Below are 12225 nucleotides of genomic sequence, written 5' to 3'. Positions count from 1 at the left end.
TGATTTAGGGCTATATAAATAAAGATTGATTGATTGATTGATTGAATGCTCCAGGATACCAAAACATTTTTGGCAATTCCATGCTCCCAACCTTGTGGGAACAGTTTGGAGCGGACCCCTTCCTCTTCCAACATGACTGTGTACCAGTGCACAAAGCAAGGTCCATAAAGACATGGATGACAGAGTCTGGTGTGGATGAATTTGACTGGCCTGCACAGAGTCCTGACCTGAACCCGATAGAACGCCATTGGGATGAATTAGAACGGCGATTGAGAGTGTGTGACCTCACCAATGCGCTTTTGGAGGAATGGTCGAAAATTCCTATAAACACACTCCGCAACCTTGTGGACAGCCTTCCCAGAAGAGTTGACGCTGTAATAGCTGCAAAAAGTGGACCGACATCATATTGAACCCTATGGGTTAGGAATGGGATGGCACTTCAAGTTCATATGTGAGTCAAGGCAGGTGGCCAAATACTTTTGGCAATATAGTGAATACAGCCTAGCCAGCGTTATCCATGAGTTTCCCATGCAAAACAAGGGACAATCAAAAAGTTTGCCGGAAGATGTATGTCTGCAGTCACAGCAGTGTGACGTGTTGTGCCTTAAAGCTGTCCCCTGTGATTGCATCAGTTGATGTAAACAAAGTCTTGTGAGCGCAAAACCATTGTCCATGCGTTGTTAGATACAGTAGGGAAATTATTCGTGTAGCCCCATTCCAAGGTGGATCTGGAGTAAAAGGAGGCAATGCAGTCTGCTGAAAATGATAGAAAGTGCTACTCTAGCAACTGTCGCTGTGGTTAAAGTTGAAATTGCCGCAAAACACATTTTAAGATATTCAACTCTCTACTGGTGGCTGAAATGGATAGTGCACCCCCCAATTTGTCACATTTCATGTGTCCGGTAAACCGTGACGAATGGGGCCATATGAATCCCCTTCCTGCAGTACATGAGCCACAACACGTTAATAAACAAGGTGAGAAACACTATTGAATTCACGTTACAAAGTGGGTGTCCCCAGAGATTTCACCCTGTCGCCTCCTTCCTCGCCGGTGTTAGCTATCAAGTCTTCAATAAATGTAGAAGAAATGTTAAATGTTTATTTAATCTGTCATCTATATGCATTATTTTATGCAATTAAAAGTATAACCATTTCCTGATAGTGTTTTGGGGTAACATTTTCAGGGGTTTAAAATGTATTAGATTGAATTGTTTACAATAGGGAAACAATGTTTGGTTTTCAGACAATTCGGTCTTCAATTGGCCCTTTGTAATAAATCAATAACAAAAACCGAGGCACAACTATACGAGCCTGATTTACTGTAAGTTTGCGTGTACTAAAACACGTGCAAACTTGATAGCACATCATGCAAAGCTGATCTACTAAACAGAAGCAGAATAAGGCGTACAATCCACTTAGTGTCTCTAATATTCAAAATATATGCTGATCAACAAATCCCCCACAATACTGGGAGGAGAAGATGCAAATATAAATTTTTAGCACACGCAATGTGATTTATCATCACTCTTCACCGTTTTGCAAGCATTATTTAGCGTTTCATTTAGCATGTTTCAGAAGGACGGGCAAACTGACAGTTCCACACACAGGAGCTGGATTAGTGCTCGCGCTGCACAGACAGACTTTGGACAGATGAGTCCTCCATCTTATGTGTGTGTGTCAACATTTTGGACGGTCGGAAATAAGAAATATATATATATTAGACATGCTGTCTATTCAGCAACATCATTTTATAATGTTTTAGCTGCTAGAGGACTTAAAGGCCTACTGAAATGTGATTTTCTTATTCAAACGGGGATAGCAGGTCCATTCTATGTGTCATACTTGATCATTTCGCGATATTGCTATATTTTTGCTGAAAGGATTTAGTAGAGAACATCGACGATAAAGTTTGCAACTTTTGGTCGCTGATAAAAAAGCCTTGCCTGTACCGGAAGTAGCAGACGAGTAGCGTGACGTCACAAGTTGTGGAGCTCCTCACATCTGCACATTGTTTACAATCATGGCCACCAGCAGCGAGAGCGATTCGGACCGAGAAAGCGACGATTTCCCCATTAATTTGAGCGAGGATGAAGGATTCATGGATGATTAAAGTTAGAGTGAAGGACTAGAGGGCAGTGGGAGCGATTCAGATAGTGAAGATGCTGTGAGAGGCGGGTGGGACCTGATATTCAGCTGGGAATGACTAAAACAGTAAATAAACACAAAACATAAACATACTCTATTAGCCACAACACAACCAGGCTTAAATTTAATATGCCACAAATTAATCCCGCATAACAAACACCTCCGCCCTCCCGTCCATATAACCTGCCAATACAACTCAAACACCTGCACAACACACTCAATCCCACAGTCCAAAGTACCGTTCACCTCCCCAAAGTTCATACAGCACATATATTTCCCCAAAGTCCCCAAAGTTACGTACGTGACATGCACATAGCGGGCAAGCGATCAAATGTTTGGAAGCCGCAGCTGCATGCGTACTCACGGTACCGCGTCTGCGCATCCAACTCAAAGTCCTCCTGGTAAGAGTCTCTGTTGTCCCAGTTCTCCACAGGCCAATGGTAAAGCTTGACTCTCATCTTTCGGGTTTGTAAACAATGAAATACCGGCTGTGTTTGTGTTGCTGCAGCCGCCCCCAATACACCGCTTCCCACCTACAGCTTTCTTCTTTGCTGTCTCCATTGTTCATTGAACAAATTGCAAAAGATTCACCAACACAGATGTCCAGAATACTGTGGAATTTTGCGATGAAAACAGACAACTTAATAGCTGGCCACCATGCTGTCCCAAAATGTCCGTGACGTCACGCGCAGGCGTCATCATACCGAGACGTTTTCAGCAGGATATTTCGCGCAAAATTTAAAATTGCCCTTTAGTAAGCTAACCCGGCCGTATTGGCATGTGTTGCAATGTTAAGATTTCATCATTGATATATAAACTATCAGACTGCGTGGTCGGTAGTAGTGGGTTTCAGTAGGCCTTTAAAGGGCTGATTAAATTAATTCAATTGATGCGTTTTGGTGTACTTCCGTTTTTCACATAGATTCACATATTATTAAAATATTTCTTATATTAATAAAACGTATTTAAGTGTGCATTTTCTTCATCTTTAGAGAAGTGAGTGCAGCCTCTCTCCAATGAGCGCACCTTTAGCTGTAGAAAAACAATAATTGTAGATTCACCGCACGAATGCTTGTAAAATGCCCATAAAAAGTGGTATTCTTCTGCTTCTTTGAAAACATAGCAAAACGGTACAGATGCCCCCTATAGTACAAGGAAAATCCTCATTTAAATAAGGCGGTCTGCTCTACTTTTCAGTTGCACACGCAGTGTTAGTAGATCACACGCAACACACCCACTAATAGTACACGTTATTTTATGAATTGCATACGCTTTTTACCGCTTGGTGTTTGGATCTTAGTAAATCAGGCACTAAGTGTTCAACTTTGTATTTGTTTGTAGAACTGTGTCAGTAAAATGTGTCACCAACACATTTTGTTGCCTATTTTTAACCAAAATGTCATAGAGGAGAATATTGTGAAATAGTAAGGTATTGTTTCCGTTCTTATTATGCAATTCAGATTATTCACATTATATCCAAAATACTCCATTTCAGAATTCACGTGCATGAATTCTTATACAGAACACATGGTAGCACATTCATCAAGGGATTTTGTTAAGGTAATTTAGTAACAAACGAAAAAAGTATTGATGTCTTCTCCACAAATGGTTTAAAGAGTTGTGTGCTGTGATGATTATATTTAAGAAGTACTGACAAACAAGCTCCAAATAGGTCCATAGAAATGCAAAATGTCGAAATCCCAACAAACGCAATGATTCTATTTCTTAAATGTCTAACTGAAAGCTCCGTGCCCACTTACTTGATGACAGTATTCTTACTAGTCTCACCTCATTAGCCATCTATTCAGATCACTTTGCATAGTGTTGTCCAATCAGCAGAGCCTGCTCATCATTCAAAGCTCACGAGAAGGTCTTTGTCAAATTAAGAACCAATGTGACAACTCAATCTATCTCGAGCAAAAGGCTCCATATGGTCACAGCAGTATTGATGGGAGATGATTCTACTCTGTGATTGTGATATCAGACCAAAGCTAATTGAATGCCAGCCGTTTCCTTTTAATGGATTTTCTTAACTCTGTTTATTGTTTTCTTCTTCAGTTCTGGATGTCTGCCCTTGCCACAACAATTCCAGTACCCTGCGGAGCATTCATGCCAGTATTTGTTATAGGTAAGCTACACTTGTGTTTATGTGTTAGCTTAATGTTAGTTTTAAAGTGCAGTGTACTTATCACATCTAAAAAGTAAGGGTGGTTGATACTGGAAATGATGCTATCGATTTGATGCTAAGTAAATACAAAGCCAGTATTGGCTATACTTTGGGACCTCTGAATGACTTGGGGATTTTGCTTTTGATTGTGCTTATAATGGTTATAATCAGAATAAAAAAAACTTGACAAAGATAATAACAATGTAACAATATGAACAGAAAAACACAGATTATCTTTTAAAATAACTCCAAAAAGAACAGGAAAATTTCAATCTCATCATGTTAGTATTGATCCGATACTGATACTATGTTTCGGTATAGATACTGTCGACATTTTAATCGATTCACCCACCCTAAGTAAACGTATCAGTTTTCCCTTTGACAAAGATACAAAACTGCTTCGACATCCCGCAGTCCAAAGATTTGGTTAAAAACTGGCAGTGTTATAATGTTGAGTAGAAAAATGCATTTAAAACTAGGGATGTAAACCGACTCGGCAACTACCGGTATTTTTTGGTACCGGTTCCTAATTGGGTCGGTCCAGGAAGACCGTAAAGGTTCTGGACAAATGATACGGCTATCTTAATTACGACACGTTGTCACATTCGCTTCAGGTGCCGCTTGGAATAATCACAAAGAAGGAAGCAACACCAAACATAAGTTTATAATACAAAATTATTTCCTCCTCAAAAGCCCCTCAAAGTCACACATGAAGAGTTAGTGTCAGTTTAAAGTGAACGGCTTCACAAAAGGCACTACCGCCCTTCATCAACTTCTCGTCTTAGCGATCCAGTAATCCATTAAAAAAAGTTTAAAATGAATTTATAATAATCCATAGAGTTGAAGCGAGATAGCATCCGCTGACTGGTCTCTCGCCGCCGTCTGAGGTCAGTCCATCACGCCGCACTTGCAAAGCATCAAAACATGCCTTGCTTAAATGCACCCCCACCTAACATGCTAATTGATTGTATTGATTGATATTATATATTTTATATGATATATCATGTAAAAGGTCTGTGCTCTGCACATAAATACCCTACTTAAATATAATTTTCAACTGAGTGTTGTTGTTATTAATACAAAAACAATGATGGATCTGTGTGGTTTTTACAAGATGATGACATAACAACGGCATTGCACCGTGCACTGAAAACATAGTGGACTTGTTTAAGACTTAAAAACAGGTGTTGATAAAAGGCTGCCCCTGCTGTGAGATGTTACATGATGTTGGTGGTGTACAACGTCTTGTGCTTATAAATATGGTCTTTAAAAATGAATTTTTTCACATTTTTCTTTACACCAATTACATATAGTACTGATAAGAGTACCGATGAATACAAATATCGATATCCTAAGGACATACATCCCTATTTAAAACTCAACAAAGCACAAATACATTGCAGTGGTGTCATTAATGGCATCATTAAATTGTGATTGTGTAGGAGCAGCATTTGGTCGCCTAGTGGGAGAAAGCATGGCAGCCTGGTTCCCAGATGGTATTAACACGGATGGCACCATATACCCCATTGTACCAGGAGGCTATGCTGTAGTGGGTGAGTAAAAACATTCATGTTTATGTAGGGTATGCTTTTAAATTAGGAACCATTGTGTTCTCTATTCACTGTTGCGGTCAGAAGTTTCATTCAGTGTTCTTGGTGATGAGCAGCACGAATTGTAGTCCTTAATGATTAATTTAGCTGTTTTTCCAGGGTGCAATAGGTCCAGCCGAATGTAATGGTTATACAGTGGTATCTGGGTTTTCATTAGTAATCAGTTTCTAAAGGTCTGACAAAAACCTAATCGTACTCAGACTGAATAGGTTTTTCCCTTAAGAAATTATGCAAGTCAATTAAATCTGTTTCAGAGTTTAGACACACTAAAATAATATTACAAAACACATTATATGATAAATATTTGGTTAAATGTCCCTGAGCATGTTTTTGTGGCCATCAACAAACATCTGCCATACTTCTGGCTGGATATTTGACCACTTTTTTTGGCAGAAGTGGTGAACTTTTCCCTAAAACTAGCTATTTTTTTAAGCATATACATAAATGTCCTTTAATGTTCTTCCCCTGGCTAAATTCTATCCTGCTGTATTCAATCCAAAACACGTTTTGATTTCTGTCTTGGATCATTATCCTGTTGACCTGCGCTAAAGTTAAATAATTTTGATGTTGTGTTTGACTATACTATACATACTTGTCCTTTAAAACTGACTTTAAACAAACATTGCAAAATAGTTGTATTTGTAAATTGAGACAACATTGATGTCTGACATTGGATCAACGTTGTTGGTGGGGAAATCTCCAAAAATTCAACAGTCAAACCAACCCTCAGAAGACATTTAACAAAACGTTGTAAAAAAAGAATGTTGTTTCAATGTTGTATTTTTGTTGTAGAATATTGGTTGATATATTACCAAAATTCAATGGTCAAATCAACATCAGAACCATCCATCCATCCATCCATCTTCTTCCGCTTATCCGAGGTCGGGTCGCGGGGGCAGCAGCCTAAGCAGGGAAGCCCAGACTTCCCTCTCCCCAGCCACTTCGTCCAGCTCCTCCCGGGGGATCCCGAGGCGTTCCCAGGCCAGCCGGGAGACATAGTCTTCCCAACGTGTCCTGGGTCTTCCTCGTGGCCTCCTACCGGTCGGACATGCCCTAAACACCTCCTTAGGGAGGCGCTCGGGTGGCATCCTGACCAGATGCCCGAACCACCTCATCTGGCTCCTCTCGATGCGGAGGAGCAGCGGCTTTACTTTGAGCTCCCCCCGGATGACAGAGCTTCTCACCCTATCTCTAAGGGAGAGCCCCGCCACCCGGCGGAGGAAACTCATTTCGGCCGCTTGTACCCGTGATCTTGTCCTTTCGGTCATAACCCAAAGCTCATGACCATAGGTGAGGATGGGAACGTAGATCGACCGGTAAATTGAGAGCTTTGCCTTCCGGCTCAGCTCCTTCTTCACCACAACGGATCGATACAGCGTCCGCATTACTGAAGACGCCGCACCGATCCGCCTGTCGATCTCACGATCCACTCTTCCCCCACTCGTGAACAAGACTCCGAGGTACTTGAACTCCTCCACTTGGAGCAAGATCTCCTCCCCAACCCGGAGATGGCACTCCACCCTTTCCCGGGCGAGAACCATGGACTCGGACTTGGAGGTGCTGATTCTCATCCCAGTCACTTCACACTCGGCTGCGAACCGATCCAGTGAGAGCTGAAGATCCTGGCCAGATGAAGCCATCAGGACCAAATCATCTGCAAAAAGCAGAGACCTAATCCTGCAGCCACCAAACCGGATCCCCTCAATGCCTTGACTGCGCCTAGAAATTCTGTCCATAAAAGTTATGAACAGAATCGGTGACAAAGGGCAGCCTTGGCGGAGTCCAACCCTCACCGGAAACGTGTCCGACTTACTGCCGGCAATGCGAACCAAGCTCTGACACTGATCTGACACATCAGAACCTAACATTGATTAAACGTCGTCAAAAAGCATGCTGTTTCAACGTTGATTTAGTTGCTCAACCTCAGGATTTAGTTCAACAAATGCTTAACCTTGTTTCAATGTCTTGGTTATGTTGTATACCATTTTATGATTCTACAGTAACAGTGTTCTTAGTTTTGAAAGTCTTATCTTAACTCCTCATAACATACATTATGACTATTGATTGATTGATTGAGACTTTTATTAGTAGATTGCACAGTTCAGTACATATTCCGTACAACTGACCACTAAATGGTAACACCCGAATACGTTTTTCAACTTGTTTAAGTCGGGGTCCACTTAAATTGATTCATGATACAGATATATACTATCAGATATATACTATCATCATAATACAGTCATCACACAAGATAATCATCAGAGTATATACATTGAATTATTTACAATCTGGAGGGGGGTGGAGGGGGGGTTAGGTTTGGTTGTTACCATCACTTCAGTCATCAACAATTGTATCATCAGAGAAATGTACATTGAAACAGTGTAGGTCTGACTTGGTAGGATATGTACAGCAAGTAGTGGACATAGAGAGAGAGAGATCAGAAAGCATAAGAAAAAGTATCTACATTTGATTATTTACATTTGATTATTAACAATCCGGTGAGGGTGTTAGTTTAGGGTTGAAGTTGCCTGGAGGTGTTCTTTTAGTGCGGTTTTGAAGGAGGATAGAGATGCCCTTTCTTTTACACCTGTTTGAGTTTGAGTTTGAGTTTATTTCGAACATGCAAGTATACAACATGATACATCACAATCTCCAGTTTCTCTTTTCAACATGTTCGAAAAGGAGTAGGAAGAAGCAGAGCTTATTTAATCCTACCCCTTTTCTTTTACATAACAGTTGCTAAAACTTTTGTTCACTTCCTGTTCTCAATTTATTCACAATATACTCCATAAGTAATCACAATAAAATAAGTAAATAAATAATAATTGGTGAAATAAGTTACATTTCATATGTTGAGATAAGTAAGATTATTTTGTGAGTGAAAGAATGAAAGAATGGATGAGTTAAATAAATTCAGAATGTTTATCATGGTTCTTCTTCTTTGTACTTTGTAAACACTTTAAGTTTGAAGAGTTTCTTGAAGTGGATCATATTAGTACATTGTTTGATTGCTTTGCTTAATCCATTCCATAATTTAATTCCACATACTGATATACTGAAGGTCTTAAGTGTTGTACGTGCATAGAAATGTTTTAAATTACATTTCTCCCTAAGATTATATTTCTCCTCTTTTTTTGAGAAGAATTGTTGTATATTCTTGGGTAGCAGGTTATAGTTTGCTTTTTGTATAATTTTAGCTGTTTGCAAATTCACTATGTCGTAGAATTTCAGAATCTTTTATTCAATAAATAAAGGATTTGTGTGTTCTCTATATCCAACATTATGTATTATTCTAACTGATCTTTTTTGTAACACCGTTAATGAATGAAGTGTACTTTTGTAATTATTTCCCCATATTTCTGCACAATAACTCAGATATGGTAACACTAGTGCGCAGTAAAGAATATGAAGTGATTTTTTGTCTAGAACATGTTTTGCTTTATTCATTATTGACGTGTTTCTTGCTACTTTATGTTGTATATTTTTTACGTGAGATTTCCAGTTCAATTTATCATCAATCATTATACCTAGAAATTTGGTTTCATTTACTCTTTCAATTTCTATTCCGTGTTGGGAGAGCATTCCACATTGATGTGGCATAGAAAAAGAATGAGTTAAGACCTTTGTTAGATCGGAATCTGGGTTTAACGTGGTTAGTGGAGCTCCCCCTGGTGTTGTGGTTATGGCGGTCATTTACGTTAAGGAAGTAGTTTGACATGTACTTCGGTATCAGGGAGGTGTAGCGGATTTTATAGACTAGGCTCAGTGCAAGTTGTTTTACTCTGTCCTCCACCCTGAGCCAGCCCACTTTGAAAAAGTGGGTAGGAGTGAGGTGTGATCTTGGGTGGAGGTCTAGAAGTAATCTGACTATCTTGTTCTGGGATGTTTGGAGTCTAGATTTGAGGGTTTTGGAGGTGCTAGGGTACCAGGAGGTGCATGCTTAATCGAAAAAGGGTTGAACGAGAGTTCCCGCTAGAATCCTCATGGTGCTTTTGTTGACCAGAAAGGAGATTCTATAGAGAAATCTCATTCGTTGGTTGACCTTTTTGATTACTTTGGTTGCCATTTTATCACAGGAATGATTAGCCTCTAGAATGGAACCTAGGTAGGTGACCTCATCTTTCCTGGTGATAACAATGTCACCCACTTTTATAGTGAAGTCATTAACTTTCTTAAGGTTGATGTGGAACCCAAACAGGATGGATTCCGTTTTACCCAAGTGTATGGATAGCTTGTTGTCAGCGAGCCAGGTGCAAGTTCTACAGAGTTCAGCACTGAGGATTTTCTCCACCTGTGACTTGTCCTTGTGTGATACCAGCAGGGCCGAGTCATCCGCAAACAAGAACAATTCACAGTCGCATGCTGATGACATGTCGTTTATGTATATTAGGAACTAATATACTGCCTTGGGGGGACTCCACAGCTTACTGAGAGGGGGGAGGGACACGATGCCGTTCACCTCTACCACCTGTTCCCTCCCCTCCAAGTAAGATTGCATCCAGCTCGATGAGGTTTTGTCAAATCCGATTGCTCTGAGCTTATCCAACAGTATAGCGTGGTTAACGGTGTCAAAGGCCTTCTGAAGATCCAGCATGACCATGCCGCAGTATTTGCCCGCGTCCACCTCATGTTTGATGTGGTCGGTCAGATAGAGAAGGCATGTGTCTACATAGCTCAGTCGTTATCTAATCTGACTATAAAACGTTTGTCCAGAGCGCTTCTAACTTTCAGCCGAGCTTAACAGTGATGATTTTGGAGCAGTGGCTTCTGTCTTGCAGATCTACTTCTTAAAAGTCATTGGTGCTAAAAATGGCTTCACTATGTACAGTAACACTAATGTTTTGGAAGATTTGCATTTCATGGCAGGCTTGAGTGTTGGTGGTTTCTGGGCTGTTTCTGAACATCCTTACCATTTTTTTTTAACGTTAGGGTGACAGTATGGATGCTTTTCTTATCAAATAACTTATTTGAACTGATGATTTTGGATTCTGCAGTTGGTTAAAAATTGATCCAACAGGCTTTCCCAGCTTGTGTAAATCTTCACAGATAATCGGTGAATTCCTTGGACCTTGTCATTGGTCTGAATATTGGTCAATCCAATTAGTGCTGTCAAACAAATCATTTTATACTGCCAAAGAGAATGCAACAGGGCTTGTTATTGTCAGGCTAAGACGTTGTAGAAACTTTAGCGCGAATTGTCTCAAAATTTAGGTGACAAAGTACTGTATTTTACGGATTAAAGTTAAAGTTAAAGTACCAATGATTGTCACACACACACTAGGTGTGGCGAGATTATTCTCTGCATTTGACCCATCACCCTTGATCACCCCCTGGGAGGTGAGGGGAGCAGTGGGCAGCAGCGGTGGCCGCGCCCGGGAATCATTTTGGTGATTTAACCCCCAATTCCAACCCTTGATGCTGAGTGCCAAGCAGGGAGGTAATGGGTCCCATTTTTATAGTCTTTGGTATGACTCGGCCGGGGTTTGAACTCACAACCTACCGATCTCAGGGCGGACACTCTAACCACTAGGCCACTGAGTAGGATTAAAGAGTGCACCGGTATTTAAGCCTCAACCACCAAATTTCAGAAGAAATAAATATCCATCCATCCATCCATCCATCCATTTTCTACCGCTTATTCCCTTTGGGGTCGCGGGGGGCGCTGGAGCCTATCTCAGCTACAATCGGGCGGAAGGCGGGGTACACCCTGGACAAGTCGCCACCTCATCGCAGGGCCAACACAGATAGACAGACAACATTCACACTCACATTCACACACTAGGGCCAATTTAGTGTTGCCAATCAACTTATCCCCAGGTGCATGTCTTTGGAAGTGGGAGGAAGCCGGAGTACCCGGAGGGAACCCACGCAGTCACGGGGAGAACATGCAAACTCCACACAGAAAGATCCCGAGCCCGGGATTGAACCCAAGACTACTCAGGACCTTCGTATTGTGAGGCAGATGCACTAACCCCTCTGCCACCGTGAAGCCCAGAAATAAATATGTTTACATATATCAGCCGCACCGGACTGTAAGCCGCAGATACGGTATATATCAGTAAGAAATATTTTGCAAATGTTGATTTACATACCTTAAAGGGGAACATTATCACCAGACCTATGTAAGCGTCAATATATACCTTGATGTTGCAGAAAACATACCATATATTTTTTTAACCGATTTCCGAACTCTAAATGGGTGAATTTTGGCGAATTAAACGCCTTTCTAATATTCGCTCTCGGAGCGATGACGTCACAACAAACACCAAGTCAAATCAGCTCTGTTATTTTCCGTTTTTTCAA

General features: G+C 40.8%; 1 protein-coding gene across 3 annotated transcripts in view; it reads left to right on the top strand.

The window, feature by feature from the left end:
• Positions 1-12225, top strand: part of clcn2c (chloride channel 2c) — a 456474-nt gene that overhangs the window by 243117 nt on the left and 201132 nt on the right. For all 3 annotated transcript variants that reach the window (XM_072911968.1, XM_061925436.2, XM_061925435.2), the window contains exons 13-14: positions 4204-4273; positions 5755-5865. In XM_072911968.1, the coding sequence (XP_072768069.1) occupies positions 4204-4273; positions 5755-5865 (181 nt within the window). The remainder of the gene's footprint in view (positions 1-4203; positions 4274-5754; positions 5866-12225) is intronic.

The sequence above is a fragment of the Nerophis lumbriciformis genome, linkage group LG30 (assembly GCF_033978685.3).
Source record: "Nerophis lumbriciformis linkage group LG30, RoL_Nlum_v2.1, whole genome shotgun sequence".
Lineage (NCBI taxonomy): Eukaryota > Metazoa > Chordata > Actinopteri > Syngnathiformes > Syngnathidae > Nerophis > Nerophis lumbriciformis.
This window is presented reverse-complemented; position numbering and strand designations above follow the sequence as displayed.